Source organism: Athene noctua, chromosome 2 (genome assembly GCF_965140245.1).
Source record: "Athene noctua chromosome 2, bAthNoc1.hap1.1, whole genome shotgun sequence".
In the NCBI taxonomy this organism is placed as follows: Eukaryota; Metazoa; Chordata; class Aves; order Strigiformes; family Strigidae; genus Athene; species Athene noctua.
Window position 1 is genome coordinate 103581258 of NC_134038.1, and position 22810 is coordinate 103604067.

At 41.0% G+C, this 22810-nt stretch overlaps 1 protein-coding gene across 1 annotated transcript in view; it reads left to right on the forward strand.

Moving 5' to 3' along the window:
- Positions 1–22810, forward strand: part of NFATC1 (nuclear factor of activated T cells 1) — a 111594-nt gene that overhangs the window by 71740 nt on the left and 17044 nt on the right. Inside the window, exon 10 of the mRNA XM_074899761.1 lies at positions 6415–7101. Coding sequence (XP_074755862.1) covers positions 6415–7101 — 687 coding nt within the window. The remainder of the gene's footprint in view (positions 1–6414; positions 7102–22810) is intronic.

Here is a 22810-nt window from a genome sequence, read left to right on the forward strand (position 1 = left end):
AACCTAATATTTTAACAGCTGTTGAAAAGCATTTAGTAAATGAGTTAGCTGGAAAGCACTTTCTAATCAGATAATGGCATTGTCTGAGATTATAGGCTGAGATGTATGCACAAGGCTTCCATCTACCTGGAGGCTATTCTTGTATAAAACTGTACATATGCATCCGATCCCATAAAAATATGTACACATAAACTGAAAGAGGGCAGGCAGGCATGAGTGAGAGGTAGCTCTCCCAATGAGCAGTACCAGTAGCAATGTACTACTGAGGGAGGGTGAGTGAATTCGGATACTTGTGTAGATAAAAGCTGCAATAGCACGCGTGTGCTGCTTACAGCTGCTTCATAGCATGAGGCTCCATTTGTTTCTGAGTCATCATGCTCTGTTTTTATGAACTAAAAAGCAAAGGCTTGATAGTAGCTTGACCTTTACAATATGTTTTGGTTGAATTGGTGCCTAGGGAAAAGTATCCAGTTCATGGACAGCATCTGCAAAGGTCCCTGTAGTGACTGTCTCAGGATATCCCTGGGGTTGAGTGCCTGTCCCTTGTCACCAAGATTACCACTGCTGCAGATACATTGGCAGGGTGTTTCAAAAAGTTTTGCTTGGCCACTGCTTCTCTGGTGTTATAAAACATGGGGATTATAGATTCTGAGGGGAGACAGACCATTGCCTCTCCTCAGCGCCAGACTGCTTCAGATTCAGAACAAGGGGTGAGGTCCTCGCTCTGCTCAAACCTGCTGGATTCAAGCCGCAGTGGCCAGAATTTTGTCTTTGCATGAATCCAGAGCAACTAAACTGTACGTGGGGATGTGTCCACATCCTTCACTGTGTCTCCAGTCAGCCAGCAGCAGAGCGGTGGCAACAGCTGGGATGACCTGCACAGCGTCTTCTGAAGGAACGTCTGGTTCGTGGTGAAGAGGGTGTGCTGCCTGGCTCAGAACTGACTGACGGGGGAGGATTTTGAAGGCCCAAACAGCATTTCAGAGCTCAGCTCAGTAATGGTGATTTAGCCACCTAACTCCTCAGACTCTTTGAAAGTCTCATCCCAAATTCTTACAGTTTAGTCCAGAAGTTGAAGAAATGTGTGTGTGCACATGATGAAGAAAGTAGTGTTTTGATTTTCATATGCTAAGCAAAATCTGTGTGCCAGTGCCAGAGAACTACATCATAGTCTGCACCATGAAAGGTGGCTATTTTGTTTGATAGGTTCAATCAAACTTAAGGGTAAAATAAATATATTATAGTGCCATAAACGTCTGCATTGATAATACTACATGGAAATGGGAATTTGTTAGTTTAATCTTAATCAGGATAAACATCTGTTTAATTTATATGATTATATTTTCTCAGTTCACATATTTTAATAGCACCCCCCAAAAAAAAGTTTAAAAACCCATCTGGATTGCTGAAGTGTAAAAGCAAACAGACTTTTTAGAATTGTCAAAAAATACATATAATATATATTTAAGCACTTTCTGACTGCCTTTACTGAATGTGCATGATTTATTATTTTTCTTCAAGGTTTGATATATTAACTTTTTACCTGCTAGAAAGGCCTTTCATTTAAATGTGGGCTTGTAGAACTGGCTGAAATATTTCTCCCAGATTCAGACCCACACAGAAGGACCATTGTCTTCCACTCAGTGCTTCGGTATGATGTCATAACCCTGGTCTCTCTGAGTAAGAAGCTTTGATTTATAGCCAGGGCTGCTGCCAGTGCATGGTTCTCAGAACTTCGTATTAAATTAGATGACATAATGACATGAGTCCAGAGTCTAAGAAGGCATCGTCGAACCACTGAAAAGCAATTAGCACAGATTAAGTTGCTTATCAGACTAATTGAGAACTGTGAGCTCTGTCACATTTTAATATTCAGAATTGGGGACTACTTAAAAACATCTGTTGGATGACCTTATGCTTTGTGAGGTAACAGACATTTAAAAATTCACCATACAAACCAAATTTACATCCATTTTTTTCCTTTTTATGGCAAGGGCCTGATCCTTCAGCAGGGTAAGGGTCTCTTAAATGAGTAACATTACTTTTAAATCTGAGTGTTACATAAAGAGTGCATCATCTTTTCTGTTTACAATTTCACAAATTCTGGCTCCATTGCTGCAATTTATTATTGGCAAATCTCAATGTGTGGTGCATTCAGTCACAATTTTTCATTCTAGCCAGCTGAAAGTCTGCAAGACTGGGTGTTATCTCAGCACCACTGAGCAGCTTTGAGACAGAATGCTTGTTGCCATTTGATATGGCTCTGCTGAATTTAAGAAATGCTCCTGTTTCTGCTAAAAGTGCTTGCAGATTCTGAACAGCTGTAGGGCTTTCCAGTTAATTGCCAGTCCAGCCTGCTGTGTGACTAGGAGTGTCTCTTTCGGTTGGCAGGTTTTTACCAAATCATTTAAGATTTGAAATATTTGAGCTAGAAGTTAGTCAGGCTAATACTGTTCTCTGTTAAATATTAACCCTGAGAATATTAAGAGTACTGTCTGTATCACGTCACATCTCCCTGGGTGAAATACTCACTTGTGCAAGTAAGTGATGGTGGTAATGGATATGTTCTAGGGCAGGTAGCTTACCATGCCTCCACAGGGATGTATTTGAGAGTGAAACCCCATGAAACCCCTTTTTCTACCTCAGGTCTGTAAAGATTTGCAGTTAATCAAACATGAGTCAATAGGTAAGCAGTAATGATAGTCAATGACTGGCTGGTGATCAGCCCTGGCTCCTCTGGAGGAACCCACTGGGTTCCTACCTAGGAGAAAATGGCGAAGGTGGGCACGTAGGGTTTGTGTCCTCAGCTGCTCTAAGTCAGCTGCAGCTGCTCACCCCAGCTAAGGGTCTCGGCCTCACAAAAGTCAGTGAGACAGTGAATAGGGTGTGTTAGGAACTGGTAGCCTTATTACATGCAAGTATTTTAACTTGTTTGAGTAACGCTATAGACACTGTGATGGTAAGTGGATAGCCAGTGAGTCCAGGTACAAGCTGTTCCTGGATTGGTTTTGGAAGGTGTGCCTTGAAATACAGCTCCTTCCTTGGGCCCTCTGCAGTCATTTGCAAAGTGGAAGTAAACCATTGTCCTTTTAAAGAAAGAATATAAGGTGATTTACACTAATTTTTGACACATTCAAAGTATTTTCAGAATAACCAGAAGGTCAGACCCAGAGCTCATTTGAGTTGAGTTTGGAAATATAAACATTGGCAAAGATTTTTGGTCTTTGTTAATTCCACTCAGTGAAGTTATGTAGATTGGGGAGAAGCAGATATAGGATACAGTGTCATAAATACACTGTTAACTCTTGTAATGTAGCAATTCATGTTATAGCTGTCCTCCACAAGTCAATTAATATAGTTATTCATGTAAAATACAAAAATTGAGGTCAAGGCAGAAAGGGAAGTGTTAATGTTTTATATTTCTGCTGACACACTCAGCTTTGCAGGTCTGATTCCAGATCATCTGGATCATTAGTAATGGTTTCTCCAGGAAAAAAAAAAAAAAAAATCCTACAGAGCTTCCTTCTCCAAAGTGGTACGCTGTGAAGACATTTACGCTTTTTTAAAGGGGAGTGAGTGGCTGCCATCCCAGCTTGGTAGAATCTGTACGTTCACTCTGCACGGTGTTAAATGGCTGTACCAATGGCAAAACACTAAAAAGTCAGATACAGATCCCATCACCATTTCAGCATTAATACTTTTTCTGTCTTTCAGTGTGATACATGTTCTAGTAATGAGATTAGCATACAAACAAAATACATACTTAGCAAGGGGAGACTTTTCTACTATGTTGAAAAAACACATTAAAAAGGGAATGGAGACAATATCAGTTCAGAGCAATACAAGGGGACAATGTAAACATATGTCAAATAGAATGGAGGTTCCACTAAATCTCATATCACTCCTTGTTTTCCTCTCTGGCTACCAACCTGCCATGAGCAAACAAGCTATTGTGACTTACCCTGACTGGTCCTGTAATTAAAACCCTCTTAACTCCAAATTTATGGGCAGCCAGGAGTGTCCTTGGTTGCTGTCACCAGCTCCAAGAGAGCTTTTGGACTAACAGGTCTATAATAGAGTCCCTTCCACCCATCAGTCTTCTGCCCAGTGCAGAGTAGGACTTACTGGTTATCCTCTGTTGGTTGCGGCAGGTGTATTTCAGTGTAGCAACATATGAAAACAGATTTCTGTTGTTCATAGCCACTAATCGCACCTGCAAATAGACCCCATGGCAATTGCTTTTATAAAGAAAAAATTAAAAGTAAAGTGACAGAAAAGTGCATGGTAAATCAAGTAGCAAAGATGTGCCGTAGAAGAGCTACAATGAAAAATCAGCCTGTGATCAGGAACCTGCCTTTTTTAAAGCCTCCAGCCTGCCTGCCACCAGGTCTATAATCCTTTCCTAGGTTATAACAAGTCAGACAACTCCAGGGTTTATTGGAGTTGAATTGCCAGTGGTTGATCTTGGAATTATTTAGCACAGGTGTTTCTATAACAGTGATATATTGGGAAAATTCAGTGTTCAACAACCATCATATTTCCAGCTGTGCTGTGGTTAGTGCTAGTACAGTGAACCTAATATAAAACATGTGAGAATATTTGCTAGCTCAGGAACTTGTTAAAGGTATTTTCTTACAATATCTGAGCTGCTATGTTTATCTAGGTGTGTTTCTTTGGTCTTGCACTTTCATAAAGGGTGTGATATTGGTTTTATAAAGCTGTCACTGAACCTGGAATCTGCTTCTCTGCAACCAAGTGCATTAGTAGCCCTGCTAGCCAGTGTGCAGCATACAAGCAGGTGAAAATAAGATTATGAGGAATCCAATGACAGTCCATTATCCTTACCACATTCGTCTTGAGCAGCACCTGTGCATCTGTTACATATATAGACATGTTTTTACTAGGGGTGCTAGAAATCTTGTATCAAGTGATGCAGGCATCTATATGTAAAAGAACATAAAAGGAGCGAAGTTAACAAGAGGCTAGGGGGCTGTAAAACAAGGGTAGTGAAGTGCATTCACCAGCAGCAAAATTTGTGAGTGTTAAAAGAGGTTTTATATGTACACATGTACACACGTGCATTTTTATGGGTTCAAAAGACTCGTACATGAACATACTAAATGTGTAAGAGTATTTGTAGAACACATATGCAACACGTATGTGCTCTGAACTGAGTTGTGCAAAGATGTTTCATTAATAACTTTGTGTCACAACAGGTTGGTTGTTCTGTTATTCTGACAGATATTGTCTGGTGTGACCGTTAATTTCCATCAGTACCTTCAAGCGACGGCTGTTCCTGTGGATCTCTTTTTGGGAAGGAAGAGAAATGCCACTGCGCATCCATACTCAATTGTTGTATGCATTAGAGTTGCATCTGGCTAGAAAATTTACATCTACAGACTAGCTTGGCCCTATTTATAATTTTCTTGATAGAGAAAGTGGGTGTCTTTTACCTGTGCATTGCATATATTGTAGGAGAAGCAGCAAAGGCACCTCTCTCTGATTTGAGAGAGAAAACTGATGTGAGAAAGACACTTTGATTTGAGGAAGTATCTCTTCTCTGATTTGAGAAGGCAGCTCTACATTTGTCATGACTAAGTTGATGCTCACAGTCATTCTGTCCATGTGCTGGTGGTATTAAAGACATGGCTTGACAGCTCAAATAGAGACTCTTTTGGGACAATGGGTGGAGCAAGCAGAGGTGTAGAATAGGCGTCAGCTTTTCTTGATAGCCAGAGACTGAGTTAACATTTGTCAGGAGCTGGCATTAGCAGTTTGGGTCCAACTTAGAATCACTGAGAGTTGGATGCAACTTAACCAAATATTTTATACCCATCGGCTGGTCAGTAAGATTAAACACAATCATGTAAAAACTAAATAAATCAAATCCTACTCTTGAAAAAATATCCTCATAATTGAAAACTTCTTGTACATACTAGCTTGTTATGTATCTTTGCAATTTTACTTTTGCTGAACTCTGAAAGCCCCATCTCTACCTTATTATGCACCAGTTTACCGAATGTGCAGACATTTATCAAATGGGCCATCAGTAGCCGTAGAAATGCAGTAGTATATCCAAGTTAAAATTCTTGCTTTGATTACTACAAATCCATGGAGCCCTTGGGTCCAAAGCTTCCACTGAAGCACAGCTATTTGCAAATAGATTTTTATAGCACATTAGTGCTGGAGGAGAGTCCAAAGAAAATAGTCCTTTTCAATATTAGAACCAGCTGTGACTTTCTTGTGCTGATGACTCATTCATTTTTTTTTTTATAGGGTGGGAGAACTAGGCAAAAGACACACAGAGTCTTATTCAAGGCGATGTTTGTTTTGCAAAGGGTATCCTAGCCACAAGCCAACTTGATCATACCAATACGCAACTCATGTTTATTTAAAACTTTTTTCTTTTAACAGTTCCAATTATAAAAACAGAACCCACAGATGACTATGAGCCTGCTCAAACCTGTGGACCAATGAACCAAGGCTTAAGCCCTCTCTCTAAACCATACTACAGCCAGCAGATCATGATGCCCCCTGATCCTGGTTCGTGCCTCGTGGCTGGCTTTGCCTCCTGTCAGCAGAGAAATGCCGTGATGTCACCCTCTCCCAACGCAAGCCCCAAGCTGCACGACCTTTCGTCCTCTCCTTACAAGTGCATCCCCAACCCGGGCCACAGTCACCTTGGACTTCAGCAGCCTGCTGGAGGTGTCCCCACCATACAGGAAGTGCCAAGGTCTATAGTTGTGCACCCAAGCTCCCCCGAGCAATCATCTCACATCATGCTGCAGCCGCAGGTGAGTCAACATCTGAGCAGTAGCTGTCCCCTTGGTTATCAACAAACACTCTATCCCAACAGTCCCTCTTCTCCAGTTCCATCTGTTACCCAAGAGCCAACCTATTTGCAGTCCTGCAGTCCAACTCATTCATCCATAATGGGTCAACAGCAGCAGCAACTGCCGAAGGTTCACAGAAATGAGTCTCCAACAACCCAACCACTGTCATTGCCAGAGTTGCATGAGGAAAGTAATCATAATTTGGCCCCTATTCCTGTAACGATCAAGCGAGAACCTGAGGAATTGGACCAGATGTACCTGGATGATGGTAAGTCTTCTGCAGCATAGGTTTGTGTTCAGCCATGTTGCTATATCAGCGAGTTCCCTTAACCTCCTCCTTCTTTTGAATCCTGGTGGAAAAAAGTTCAATTAACAGCCTGGTGGAATGGTGCGGACTTTTGCTTGGATTGTCTCTATATGGGAAAGGGCTCTTTAATTTCATTTGCGATAATGAAACCATATTATCTAAGCATTAAATGCTGTTAGTTGCCATAGAGCTAGCTGCATGACCGATAGCTATGTTGTAATAATCTTAACCATATGGTCTTGGCTTATGCCCATGCCAGTGACCTGTGGAACTGCAGTGAAAACATATTTAACATTGTCCCATCCATAATGCAGTGAAACGTCTGATGTGCAAATCCGTTCACTGGAACTAAATGATAAACGGCTCTACTTCAGTTGAGAAGGTTCAAATTAAAAATGGAGGCACGTCTTTCAGTGTAACTTTTCAGTCTGGTGGCATCTGACATAAGACTACTTCTTTTTCCATTCTTATTGTGGACTTGGTGCTGCTTTTTTTTTTTTTGCTTTTTTGCTTTTTTTCTTTTGTGAGATTCTATATGTATATGTATTCTACACGCACCACTGAAAAGTTAAAATGCTGTGATGAACTTGTCAGAATCTAGTTTCCAAAGATTTATTAGTCGAACGTAATAAAAGGGATAATCTGGAATTTGATTATGTGACCTGACTGAACTGTGATTTAGCACTTGCTGCTAAATATCCCAGTAGTATTCTGGACCCTCACCTTAATGCAGTACGTGAGTTCCCTTCCAATAGCCACATAACTTTATATAACATACCACACTATTTGAAGAAGAAATGCCTTTGAAATGGCTGCATTGAAACTAGTTGGTGCCAAGGAACATCTGAATGTAATTGTCTTTCAGGGAGAATTTAAAGACAATTCACTGAACTGTTTTTAAAAAAAGGACATTTAGTCATTCTATTTTAAACAGCATGATCCTCCACTGAATTAGGATTACAAATGAATGTTTTGGAGCTTGAGTAGCAGCCTTTTGCTTTTCAACTCTAAGAAAATTATTTTTCTTAACAGAAGTTATTATTGGTTACATGATAGACAGGTCTAAGGAATTTTTCTCATTAGGAGTTCAGTTCACTGAAGTTTTGCACAACACATCTTTTGTAATGAGGTTTTCTTCATATAGCATGCATTTCTACCACATAGCTATGGTGTAAGGAGCAAGATTTCAACAAGCCAAACAAGAAATATACACAAACCAAAACAAAAACCCCTGCCCAAATTTTGGTTTTGAGAGAAACCAGAAGTTATCTATGGAAGGAAGACAATACATACAAAATCTAAAATCTAGTCCATAGCTATCTTTCTAGAAAAGCACAAGAAATGGGCAGTCTTTCTGCCTTACCTCTCCAAAATCCATCAACCACTTCTCTGACAGCACTATGAAAGCTTTCTTCAGCTGATCTCTGACGGAAAGATGGAACTGTGGCTCAGGGGCAGAGGGTGCCACGTCTACTTCAGGTTTCTACTGGAGGAACAGAGGAACTTTGCTGCCATGTGGTCTGAGAGAGAGATATTTTAGGTTTTTTCAGTCAATGCTCATTCTCTCTGACAAAGCATAAATGTTTTAGTCTTAACCCCCATCTCTCTTCCATCCCCTCTTCTAGACACACACCCCCCAGTCATCTCACAGATAATCAGAAGTAATTGTAGAAGCCATCACGTACATCTGCACTGATACTTAAAGTTGACTTTGACGATCTCTTCAGATAGCCAAATCCAGATATTCCCTTTGGCATCCAGCAGGCTCTCAAAATCATTCTGTGGCTGACCACAAGAATTACAGAACAAGAAAGAATTCATAGATATAACAATCATGATAACAATATATAATAGAAAAAAAAAAACAACTTACGTAGTTCCAAAAAATTAAACACCACCAGTTCGCTCCAAGGGTGGTAATCAGAAATGGTAACCAGAGGAAGTCCCTTTTCTATGTCTAAACTGATATTTAGGTTTGTCTCAGGGGTCACACTGATGGAGCATAACCCACATGAGCTGTCCTTTCCTGTCTGTGCCTTATCTCACTACCTGAAGAAAAGGTCATCCGTTCTATGGTTTGTGTTGATAAAATGAAGCCCTTGTAGAAATCAGGAGTAGACTACTACTGTCTTCTTATTTTTTTTCAATATTTGGACAGTTGAGAGAGAAGGTATGAGGCAGAGGTGCTAAAGGCAGGAAGTGTGTCTTGTGGGACTTGTGGTAGCCAAGACCCTTGTTCAGACCACACAGAGCCCCAGCATGCCTCAGGCACACAACACAGGAGCACGAAGCTGTGAGTCAGGCCAGAAGCCCGTTTAGGTCTATGCTAAATGCATTTCATGGAGGCACCTTTAAAACCACCAGTGCAGACATTGGTTTCACATTACATTTAGTTTGATGTAACTGCAGGCTCCCATAGAAAGAGTGGCCTTGATTTGTCTTGCCCTTAGCCACATCTTCTTGTTCCTTTCTTTGCATCATATCAATTGATTATGGAACAGCAGAGCAGGCTGAATGGAAAATAAACCTGCCAAAAATAGCAAAACCCACATAGTTTTCCACTGGGCCATCTCATGGAACCACATCCAATAGCTCGGTCCAGCCCACGAGTGGGGCAGGATGCCTGTTGCTGCGGGTCGAGGAGTGCAGCGGGACCGCTCTGAGTGGCAGCAGCCCACCCATAGGCCAGAGTAAGAACTTGAAGCCACATCTAATGTCAACTTACCCTCTGCAGCAACTATCTAATCAACTCATCCTGTCTCAGTAAAAAATCCCCTTCTCGTGCTCACCTATTAGTTATGGAAGGATAACATCTGGGCCGCCTCACAGTCTCAAAGGGCAGTTTGGCCACTGTGGTGACTGACTGGAAACCACCAGTAATTACTCCTGGTGCCCCAGTAGGTGCTGTTCACTGAGACCTGCACCGAAAAGGCAAAGCACCCCACACATGCAATGCCTTTGTGCCTGTTGCAATTTCATTCAGACCCTTGGCCATAACTGTGGGATAAGGGAGAAAGGGTTTTGCAGAGTGCCTCATACCAAACAGAAGCAAGTCACTTTTCATGTGCTTGATTTTTTCAGGAATAGGAGCTTGTACACCATCGCCATTGTTTCTTGTTAGCATCATATCCACCTTTAAGTGTTTTCCTTGTTGGAGGAGTGGGTGGGATATCTGTTCTTTATGACTGTATTCTGAAAACCAGAATATTAAATCATACCCATGAGTAAGAACAGTTACTCTTTTTTTTTTTTTTTAAGTAGATTGCTGCTCTACCTCTTTACAATTTGTTGTTTCACTGATTCAGTTCAGATCCCTTCATACAGCCTGATTTAAACTTCTTTTCAGTATTTCTTCAATCCTTGCACCTGTGAACAATATGAAAGCCAGAGAAATTGGATGTACTTGATCTCTCCTTGACTGCTACTCTAAGTATACCAAATCTTTCCCTCATCCCTAAAGTAATTTTAGAGTAATTAACTATTTTAATGACATTAAAAATTAAATTCACAAAGCATCACTCCATTAAAAAAGTGTATCTTCACGGTGTTTTGTAGCTATTTAATGATGTAAGTTTTACCTGGAAGTACTTATGAAGTGTGAGGTATGGACATCTAGCATATTTATGGGACTACCAGACAAATAAAACACCTAACTCATTATGCCAGATGATATTTGGTAAAATTCTGGTTGCTTGTTTACCACTTTGAGGAGGTTTGAGTTATGTATTTAATATATGTAGAGCAATCCTGGACCAGGTATAAACAGAAATTTTTTGGTTTCAGCTTATGGGATCAAAGCAATATTAATTCCTTTTGGTCTGGAGTATCTCCAAATATAGACCATCTATACTGCAGAGTATAGATGGAAAAAAACAGTCAGTGAGTTTATATAAATATATATCCTATATATGACATTTTTCTGCTTTGGTAATAGTGGGCAGCTGAAGTGATCTAAAGGGAGCACCCAAAGAGACTTCAATGTGGCAAATAGGTTTTGGTCTTGGCAATCTTGTTTTAAATCAAAATCTACAGTAGCCACCTGGGCTACTCATTAAATGTGTTGTCGAGTTCAGTATGTGAATATATGATTCAACATATAGAACGTATTTAAAATTCACCCCATAAAATGATACCTGATATATTATGGCTATGCTTTTGATATTGAAAGGTATCTGGCTTGTGTACCAGCACTCATTTCAAATAATTCTGAGTGCAACCTCCTAACAAAGATTATGGTTGACTCCCTTTGCTGCTTTCACAGCAAGATTTGATTTAAAGTGATTGAAATACAACATTTCTGCCTGGTTTTGGTCCTCTATGGGAGCCCGTGGTCCTTTGCAGCAGGAGATGGGGTGCCTCCTGTCCTCACCAACAGAAGCTCTTGCAGCAACCTGCAGGGCGCTGGGACACCCTGGCAGAGCACCCCATGGCTAGCAATGGCTCCCTGCGTGTGTGCCACCCCTGCCTGAGGCAGCGAAGGTTACGTGACATTCCCATTTCAGATCTAACCTGGGAGTGGTGTGGGGTGCTAGGGTGGTGGAGCTCCTGGAAAATCCTTAGACAGTCTTCATGGACCTTTTCATTAAAAGTCCATGTAGTAATTGTTTTAAGAGAAAGCATTTTATGTTATGGTGAGTCTAATGTGCTGTACAGCCCTTTGAGGCATGAAGTGGAATTGGCATTACCTGAAGAGATGACCAGTCTGGAGAAGCTACAGGCTGATGAGAACTCTTCCTGGTCCCTTGAACCAGTTGTTCTCACAAGGGGATGAGAACATTCACCTAATTTATATCTCACTTCTTAACGTGCTCCTCTCTCCAGCCCTCTAACTAGTACTTGGGTCAAAAGCTGTGCTAGTCTGCTCTTGAACTAATTCCTATCTTGAACTAATCCCCTGCTTCTTTTCTGTTGACCAGGGCAACTCAAATAATTTTTCCAAATTTTAACTGCCAAGCCAGAGGCGGTGGAGTGTAAGTTCACACAGCTTTCAGGATGTTCAGGCAGCTGGGAACTAGCCGGGCTCACAACAGGAGATGCTAAAGGTGACTTGAAATCACCTTCTTTATCCCCATTTCCCTTTCCTGGACCTAATGTAGCTGTGGTGGAACACAGAACTGAGCCCCAAATCTTTTATTTCACCAGGATGGAGAGAGTTCAATTAGGCATACTAATGCCAAAAAACATTTTTCAGGTTGTAACTGGCACTCCCATAAGCTATTACGTTTTTTACCTGCAGCAGAATGACACTCAGTTGTGAAGTTATTTCCTGCCATTAGAAGCATCAAAGAAAGTAGTTTTCATTGCAGATTAAAATGAAGCTATTTTGAAAAAGCAAGAGGGAAACACATTGGTATCAACAGGAAAAATGTATGACATTTTCTCAGCAGATTTCAAGGTGTATTGTACACACTGTGATCCCATTTGTTATATTAATGTGCAGAACTTTACAAAAGCAGTTTTTAATTGAAAATGAAGCAGCATCCTGGAGGATTATTTAATTAAGGTATGGCTGAGTACTGAAGCTGAAGATCTTGGCTTCTTTGAGCTTTACCTGGGTTCTAATCTCAACTTTTGAAATGAAATCCCAGTCATGTTGAAATCAGCAGCATTTCCGGCAGTGGGGCCAGGGTTCCACCCGCCATTGAAAAAACTGTTTTCCAGAACGCCCCAAGTCCTGTGTGGGAGCCAGAAATGGAATAACAATACCTGAAAGACAGATCTCTTGTCTGAAGTTTTGTGTATTAATTCAGTTTCCTCCTCTCCATGCATACACTTTCATAAAGGTCTCTATCCTGATCTTGACTTGTTCAGATATATAAATCTTTGTGTAGTGAGATGAAAATACGTAGTCTGTAGACGAAGGTAGCTGATGTTTAGATACGTGGCTAACAGAAAGTATCAGAACCACATCATCATCTTTTTTTAAACAAGGAGGCTTTTGTTCTTGTGATTGTCTTTGCACAGCTGTGAGTTTTATAGCACCGTGCCAATGAATGCACTCATTGCGACTTTTATTTTACTCTGAAAAGGTAAATTGGGAGCATTAAGCCCCCAATAAGTATGTAAAAGTGGCAAAACCACAGGTAAAGTGTTACTGAAAGCTACAGCCTTGCCAGCCATTTCATTTTAAACATGGCTCTTTTAAAAATAACTTTTGCAGTAAAAGCTGTAACTCCTGGATGTAATATGAGCTATTGCTAATGTCATTCCCATGAATTGCTTACAGTGTTGAACTGTTAGATGTCTGACAAGTCCATATATCTCCTATACAGTATATATGAAAGTTTTTTGCCTCTAAACCATATGTTCTTTTTTCACTCCTCTATATTCTTGAAATGCACGTGGTTTGGTGATATAGTTTATTTGAACAGGAACCATAGCAGACAGAATTATTCTTTTGCTGAAATGTATCCTTTTTCATACATCTCAGCTTCATGATTAAAGTGATTGGCTCTTGAGGCATTAAGTTTAGTCTGCTGCTGCCACAATTATGCCTTTGAAAACTCCTGAGTGCACTCGGTGATTTCCAGTAGTCCAGATGTCATTAGAACAACACGCAGGTAGTCTGCAAAGTCCAGTAACACTGTCTACACTTCGGTCTGGCTTGGGTGAGCTTTTCCCTCCCTCCCTCTTGGCCAAGCCTCACAGCTCTGGGAGAAAACAAATAGCTTTCCTCATGGAAAGTTTTACTTAATCTGGCAAGGTGCCTGAGCCCAGACCCTCCTCGTCTCTAATGATGATTGAAAGTGTACATGCTACCGTGATAAAACATGCTGAGTCGTTAACATTTGGGGCTTGGGTTGTACACGATGAGTAAGGGAGAACTGAAGTAATGTGTTCGAGTCAGACCTTTGGTGGACTCGCACGTCTGGGTTTGAGGGGTATCCTGTTACACAAAACCGCACACCCACGGGATCAGGTTTTGCTGTTTCTAGCGGGTTTGCTGAATTTGGTCTCCCTGGAGGGTCACCAGAAGAAAGCCCCCAGAAGAGCACCTGACCAGACTAGATGTCACTTCTGGTTTTCTCCAGTCCCAAGTGTGCAGTTGCCCACAGAGCAGACCTGCCTACCTGTTAGCTGCAGTATGCTGTGAAATCTAGCAGTGAACTTTGCTTTCTTCTAACATCAGCGCTTAGATTTCCAGGGAGGTCTTTGAGTCTCAGGCTTTCAAGGAAATGTCAGGTCCCTTCAGAGAACTCCTGAGTGCCTCCATCCTCATTCAGTGTTGGCAGACACTGGTGAAGGGAGCAGGAGGCTGGCCAAGCGATGGGAAAGCTGCAGAAATCAGCAGGCAGTGCTCTGCCATGTTTTGGTACTCAAAAATATTTTCAGTGTTGAAAACCCAGCATTCGCTTGATGTGTATCTGCATGTGCACCTTCGCATTAAACATTTTGAGTCATTAAGTATTCAGCTGAAGCCACATTGCACCCCCCCTCTTCAGCTTAGAGCCATCTTCAAGCTGCAGCCCTGCCAGTGGCTGTGCAGTTAGATGGGGAAGAAGCCACTTCTCACTCCCATGCCTGATTCATTCTCCTATTTCCATAGTAATGGCTGTTGGCATTGTAGTTTCAAATGGTAAAGGTTTAGTGAATTATTTTCTGTAAGTTTTCCCTGGAAATCAGGGAAGAAGAAGTCACTGTATCTGAGCCTTGGTAACATTTACATCTGCTTGTAAGCCTGGAGGAATGCCAAGGAAAATATGTGGCTTGCAGAAGCACAAGCTTCATGAGAAAGCTTTGTTCCGATGCAGTTCATTTTGGGAATATGTTGTTTGTTTGAAACAGTTCTGCTGAGCTGTGCAGCGTTAGCCAGTCAGGTGTGGGCTCGTGGCTCATGTACAACCTCCGTGCCATCGTGTCCTGAACCCATCCTGGCAAAACACTTCTAGGGAAGTTGTTGTAGAAGACCCCTCTTCTCCAGGGAGCAAAGTATCCCACAGACCCCTGATGCATCGCAGCAGAGCTGGACTGAGGCAAGCTGTCAGCTCAGCCCAAGGAACACATACGTGTCAGAGGAAGCACTCTCATGAGTAAACTCTCTGACTTCACGTACAGCGCTCTTGGCTAAGCACTAGCAAGCTGTAGTGTTGCTAGATCGCAGAGCAGCAAAGGGCCTGCCTCTGCTCCCACTTAAGTCAATAACACAGTTCCCTTTGGGTTCGTTGGGAACGGGACCAAGTGTATGGCTGGTAGTTAAAACGCATAATAGCTGCATTCATTGAAATCTGGTCGCTGATAGACAGGCAGAGAGGGAGTCTTTTCTAGCCGACTTCTGCGCGGCACAGTTGATTGTTTCATCTGTATCTGCTGGACCGCTGGGGAGCTTGGTCATGGGCCTGATAGCAGCTTGACCATCGCTGTCGAGAGCGGGCTGCTTGATAACCTGGCTCCTGGTCTTTCCTCCCCCCCCAAGGAGCTAATGCTGATTGCAACCAAAGGGGGCACAGCTTTCCAGAACAGGCTTCTCTCCAGGCTGGGAGGAATTTTATGAAAAAAAGCAGACCCTCAGAAAGTTCCCCTCCTCCTTTGTCACTGAGGAAGCCTGCAAAGCCTGGACATTGAAAATACCTGGAAACAACTGGTGAATAAGAAATGCAGTAGGAAAACCATGGTCCTGTTCCTCATTGGCTGGCCTGGCTGGGCTTGTCTGCAAACCAGGGAACTGGACCGGCCCTCCGCCTGCTCTACAGGCTTTGTTTTGTCAGTAGGTCTTCTACATATTGCACATTTTGAAGCCTACTGCAAGACAAATATTGGAAAGCAAAGTGAGATGGTGCTGCAAGTGTGTTGAAATTCCCAAACTGTATTGTTCCTGAGCACATGAATGGCAATATGAGCACTTGAACAGTCTTGAAAAGCAATGCCACGGACTATCAAAGTCCATAATTCCTGTATAAAATCTCTGGTCCTTACGTGGTTACAGGTCATGTTATCCAACCGTCATGTATGCACAAGAACATTCCTCACTTGCTTTGCCTTTGCACAACTAAAGGATGATTTTTCTACTTAATTTTGGCTCTTCTGCAGCCATATGACAGTGCAGAAGACAAGATTTGACTCTTCATGTCTGTACTGTCCAGATTGCTCTTGATGTAAAATTTCTGTGGGAGCTAGGGCTAAAGATTTGTTCCATTTCATAACTCTTGTGAGATCTTTGGGGTTGCAGAATAGGTATTGCAGTAAATATTATGAATCAGTTTTGATACCCTGGGAGCAACAGTCCGTTCTTTTTCTAGTGCTTCAGGGAAAAAATCTGTTTCATTGCCACCTCATAAGCAAAATCATCTTCAAATTGCTTAAGAAGTAGAAAAAATGCTATTTTGGGTCACAAGAGAAGCTTCCAAAAATACAAAACTGAAGAATATTTATTTTAGCTTTTATTTCTATCCTGTGTATGCAAATCCATACACTTAATAAAGTATGTATGTGCATATATATGTGCGTGCACATAAGCAGACATATATTTAATGAGCTGTAAGACTTGGTATACTAATTCTTTTGCTTCTTTGAAGTTGTGGTGGCTGAGAGTGATGTAAGTCTCTTCTACTCATGACTGACTTCTCTGAAAATCCTGCAGGTGCCTGTTGAGTAAAACCTTTTAGAAACATGAGGTCAGGTGGAGAAGCCCATCCTGTGGACTTTCTGTTGTACAGCTAGTTTCTGAACTGAAATGCCCTTTACAGCTCTGAAATCTGGCTCCATGCTGCTGCCTGTCTCTGAGCTGCAGTTGTCACTGCTGCTGAATGTTTCTCAGGCATCAGTGCTTTTGCTATCCAACTATTCTTTTGAAAGACTGAAGCATCTGGTAAAGATGATCCCTTTACTATTAGTTGAGTGGGGTTTTTTTTCCCTGTGATAACTATGTTTCACCATGGTCCACACTGTGCTTGGACTCAAGTATTCACTTGAGTGCTTTCACATCAGAGCATCTGCATGAACCATTAACAACTTCTCCAGGCATCTTATAGTAATATGTCTCTGGGTCAGTAGTACTGCGAGGTTCAAATGTTCTTCTCAGTCTAAAATGACTATGTGTGAAATTGTCATATAGAAAGAGGTTAGCAGAGAAACTGGGCCTGATTTTTTCAATTGTGCACAGTCTTGTTTGTTTTCTTTCTTCTGAGAAGTTTCCCTGACTCATTAACTGTTAACTGTTGTGCAAGACAATACAGAGCTGTCCCTTGGGCCCTAGCAGTCAAAGGCTAGAACTTCCTGAAGTTGCTAGAATTAATGCAATGCAAATTCAGGTTTTGCAGAAAGATATAGAGTCCAAGCTCTGGCTAGATGTACCTCATGCAGCTCTCTTTGAGAGGTGGCCCTGGAAGGGCCACCAGCGATGAAGATGGCTGCTCTACTGCAGTCCCTGAGTTCCTAGGTAACTTTGGAAGAGTTCTCAGGGATTTTTGTTTATATTTCTTCCACGTAGAGAGTATGTTAGGGTGAGGAAAGATCTTACTGCAAAAGAAAAGGAAGCAAAACTGATTCCAGGACAGAAAATGCCATCAAACACCAGGAGACTACACTTTTTGCATCAGTGGACAAACATGGCAGTAATGGCTGCTTCAGAGAACTTTCCAGGAATTCTCCCACTGTTTTCAGAAACCCAGGCTGGTCTTTTACAGGCCACACAAATGACCACTACAGTCTGTTTAAACCATAGACTCACAATTGGACGTACTGTGTCAGATCACCACTTGGTAAGAACCTGCAAACCTCCATTGTTGCCAGACAAACTGCTGGTTTGTGCCCTACTCGGCATAGAGCCAGAATTGTAGAGATAAAGGTGACCATCTCCTTTGCAGGGGGGTTAGACTTACCTTTTTGAAATCAAATATCCCAGATATTTCACACTATTTCGGCGGTAAACAAAAGTCCTATAGAGGAACCAGCCGTGCTGAAGTCAAGGAAATATTTGCCGGAAGAATGTGCTAATGTGAAAGCATCTTCTGGCGCTCCTTTAGTAGCTACTTTACAAGTCCAGAGGTAGCTGCACCCTTTAGCTGAGTTGATGCATACTTGCTGGAAGAATCAGATCTGTGTGACAGCACTCCAGGACCCTGAGTCGGAACAGGGACTCTGCATGGGACTGCTCCCTGGCAAGGATTCAGCACAGTTGGGGGATCAGAGCCCTTTGTGACAAGTGCAAGCAAGTGCATGTGTATAGACACTTTTAATCTATTTGAGAAACATACTTTAAAAAAGGAAGCTTTCTCATAATGCTGTAGGACAGCTAGCAAGCATTTTAAAGTTTCAGACTTAAAGGATGGCTGTGAAACTACCTGATAGTGTAATTAGAGTGAAAGAAGGCTTGAGAAAAAGAGAAATGAGAGGAAGGTTAAATATAACAGCCCATAAAAAAAAGATGAGCAGAGATGAATTTTGGAAAAAAAGGGGAAAGGGTGAGTGTGGGTGTGAGAGAGAGGAGTTTGTCTAAAACTGAAATGGTACAAATGAGTAGTAATAGCCCAGGTTTTGACTGCCATGGAAAAGTGTACATAAAGAATACCTCACTTTGCCCCAAAATAATTTAAGTATAGAGAAAGATGAGAGGAGATGATGAAATGAGCAATGTGCTCATTAAACTTACATATATCTGTGGAGAGAGTGTATCTGAGCAGTAAGTTCAAGTCAGAGGAGCCTGTCTGTCTTGTGTTGGTCTGCACTGAGGTGACTGCACTGCGTGGAGGTAGGAGGTTTCGGTGGCCCAGCTCCACTGAGGCAGGACCCTCAAATAACCCTGGGAGTTATTTCTGTGTTCTATTGTCAGGTTTTCTGAGCAAGGAAAGGTTTCCCTGCTACCACTGGGTGTAGAGAGCTCCTGTAGAGAACCCAAAAAAACCTTGGAAATATGGTGGAAAAGAAGGGGGTGGGAATTGCACTTTGAGTAGGTGCAGTCACATCACCTGAACTTAGTGAGAAATTTTCATCAGTTTTAAGACATCTCTTGCAGTGTAACAAGGCATTCAATAAAAATGAGAAAAATCAGAAAACATGATCCATTGGCTCTTCCCCAATTAGAAATTACCCAGAAAAAATATGCTAGAAGGAGTAGGAGTGATCAGCCTTTGACAAGGCAGAGGAGGATTTGTAAAAGCTCCTTTTCAAGGTTATACGATTGAAGAATAAAACAGGAAATCCCCTTACTTTGCAACTTTTGAAAGATGGCATTCAAATTACATTTAGGATATGATCCAAACGCCATGAAAAATTTTTCCATCAACTTCGATGGATGTTCTAAAACAGGATGTGTTAAATCAGGGGAAATAATAACAGAGTCGCAAGTAAATTAACAGAAGATTCACAACACTTTATGAATCACTGTATTAAAGAGTCAATTAGAGTCAGCTATTTAAATAAAGGCAGAGTAGTAGCAAAAAAAATTTTGAACTAGAAAAAATTAGAACATCTGCTGAAGTTTCCAAAGCTATATTTAATATTAACTTGGGAAAAGCACCTGGACTGAATGGTGTCTCATCAAAAATTTCTAAGTGTTTCCAGACCAAAATCACTCAGATACTTTAAAAAAAAAATCATCTGCTCAACTAAAAGAGAAAAGTCCTCTCTAAACTGTTCCCTATTGCTGAATTTTGTTACAGGGAATATCACCATCTTAAACCAGAGAAGCAACAAAATGCAAATGTTACTGTATGATCCAGTTTTTTGTTGATAAAGATCTAGTACCAGAGTCTCTGCCCTGCTGGCTGCTGCACACAGGCTGCACCTCCTGCCCTAGTGAACTAGTTTGCTGGAACAGGGCCTGGCCTTGTATAACAGTACAATTAGCTAACAGTGGGGTAGACTTTATTATTATAAAGAATATTTTGGATTCAAGCACCCAGCACAGAGGAGAGTATGAAAAGTGAGCATACTTTTGGTAGAGATGCCAGATTTCCTTCCAAGAAATCTGCAAATGGATGGACCATTTCTGTCATTGTTAGGTGAATATTCGGAAGAAAAATTTTGAACTTTGAAGCAAACTTACTGTCTTTTTTTATTTCAGTCAGGAAGGTAGTAGGAGACAGGACTGCCTATGTCTGATCGTGTGAGTTGTGACCCTAAAAACGTTTGGTCACCCAGCTAGAGATCAGCCAGCCGTATACCTGATGTTTCAGTGGCTATATTTATGGCTTCTGTGATGATGAAATCTAGATTTCTGCAACGACCAACATCATTTCTCTGCTGTCAGTTAAGACCTTGTTTCAGAGAGGAGCTGGCAGATGCCTGTGACGCCAGATGAGGCTGTATCATGCTTTCTGTTGTGCGTGGTCCCCTGAGCAATGCAGACCACTGCCTCCCTGTGCCTGTTTTTCAGAAAGTTGTCTGAAGACAGATTTAAATTTCATATGAAAAACTTTCATTGAGGGGAAGCACCACTGCAGGGGGAAAACCCCACCCCTTGACACATTAAAATGATTGCAAGAATTCTTCTTTAAGATGTCTAAGTAGAAATACTTCTCATAACATGGAAAAGACATACGGATTTCACATTTCTGCTGCAAAATTATAATCTTGTGGGAGAATTTACCTTTGGTTATTCTTGATAGAGACAACTAGAGAAGATCAGCATAGATCCATCTAGATGTAGTGTAGATGCACTGATTTCTACTCGTTCAGACCCCAAACCCATATTTTTAAGAAAGAATATACAAGCTGCAGGGATGATTCTTCTAGCTACCTCCTTACTTGAGATTACCCCACTTTTAAGTACAAACAGACATTTCTGTGTATCTTTTTCTTTTCCTTTACAGACTTTTATTTATATTATGTATCTGTGTCTCACATGCCAATGGAAATCAGGAAAGGAAATTAATTTGTATGAATGGACTTCATAAATCTAATGATTTACCAGTAATGAAATCCTGGTTTGCAGAATGAGAAATAATAGGGCTTTTCCAAAATATCTTAATCCTTGGCTATGATTAGTGGCATAAAATGAACCATTCTTTCCTATGTGTCTGAAGTCCAAGTTGTGCTCCATGTAGCTATGTGATATTCTTTCCAGTCTCATGTCAGTAAATAATTGCAGTGCTGCTCTTTAGTCTGTCTCTGACCTTCACTGTGCTCGCCTTTCTTGAGCAAAACCTGAGAATTGTGACAGATTGATCTCCTTCTGTGATCTGATCTAGTCTAGTGTGAAAGGAAAGTTCATTAATCCTACTCCCAAATTCCTTAACCAGTTTACCATAAATGTACTGCTCTATAAGCATATGTAATACAGCATAGCCATAACAGTGCTTAAAACAGGATTAGGCAATACCTCATATTTTCTAACTACTTCTACTTTTACAGAAATACAAATTAACTTTTTTTATAATGTCGAGGCTGATTTTTTTGTAAAAAAGAATTATTTTAACTAGTTTAGGTTTTATGAGTTTAGGCTAGAATATTGTCTAGTCTGCCTAAACTTGGCCACTTTGTGTAATTCTAGTTGTTATTACCTGAACGTGAACCAAAGATGATACGTGTTTTAAGGAGCCTCTTTTGGGGATGGGAAAACCAAGTAGCTTAGCATCATCTTGTTTTAACAATTAAAAATTGGCAGCTGTGTACTCAAACAAAGCAAGGATTTTTAGCCCTAGAGAAATCATTTAGAATCTAGAAAAGAAAAACCACATGCTACTAAAACCCTGTGTATGATTTTCCGCTATTCCCTAGAAAACAGGTAGGGCTCTAGGGTCAGACTGTACCCGCACACATGTTGATTAAAGCCAACAGAGAAATGTGGTTGTCCTCTTTGGTAGAAATCAGAAGTAAGTCTGCAGACTTCAGAAAAGTTATATATGCTTCAAAATTCAGGCAAAATAAGAGAACAGATTTACTTGCCTTTTTTGCATATCAACATTAAAATATTTCAAATAATCTTTAGGGAATAGTGAGCAAAATAGGGTATTTACAATGTGGTGACTGATTTATTTCCTGCCATGCCAGCACATGTACCTTGTGCATTTGTAGACCACCTTTACCTATCTGCCTGTGATTAAAAGGAGTTGATGCAAAGCCCATTGAAGTGAACAGGAATTCTTCTGTTGTCTTCTGTGCTCTCTGGATCAGGCTCCAACTTACAATCAATAGAACCTATCACTTAACGCTCTTAAAAGAAGTCCTATGTTAAAGAAAAAAAAAAAAAAAAAAAAGGAAAGCCTGAAAGTCTCTAATACTGGGTGAAGATTTAAGGGACCAAAAGTTGATGCAGACACAAGTTATAGTTCCCAAAGTAACTGTAAAAGATTTTATTACATTAATATGTAAAGGTTAGCAGCACATATAATAAACTGAAATACAGTCTGTATTCTACATGTAGTGTGACTGACTTGCAGGGTTTTAAGAATCCTCACTTTGGTTGGTTGGGTTTGCTGATGTTTAAAGCAAAGTTTGTGTTGGTTACAAGGCTTTGACCAAAGGGATCTGAAGGAGCCCTACCTTCTTGCACATTATTGAATAGTGAATAAGTATATTCTGGGTGAATGCACCGTGACTGTTTCTGTCCCCCTTTACGTCAGTACAAAAGAGAAATTTCTCTCCTGGAGTAGTTGTTGTACAGGTAGGTAAGGTCTCTTTGTGCCATTTTGCAGGTCTCTTGAGTTGCTGTACTGTTTCTTGTGGTCTGTAACAAGACAATGAAAACACTGCACCATGCATCTCCATGGCAAATGGAATAATTTCAACAATT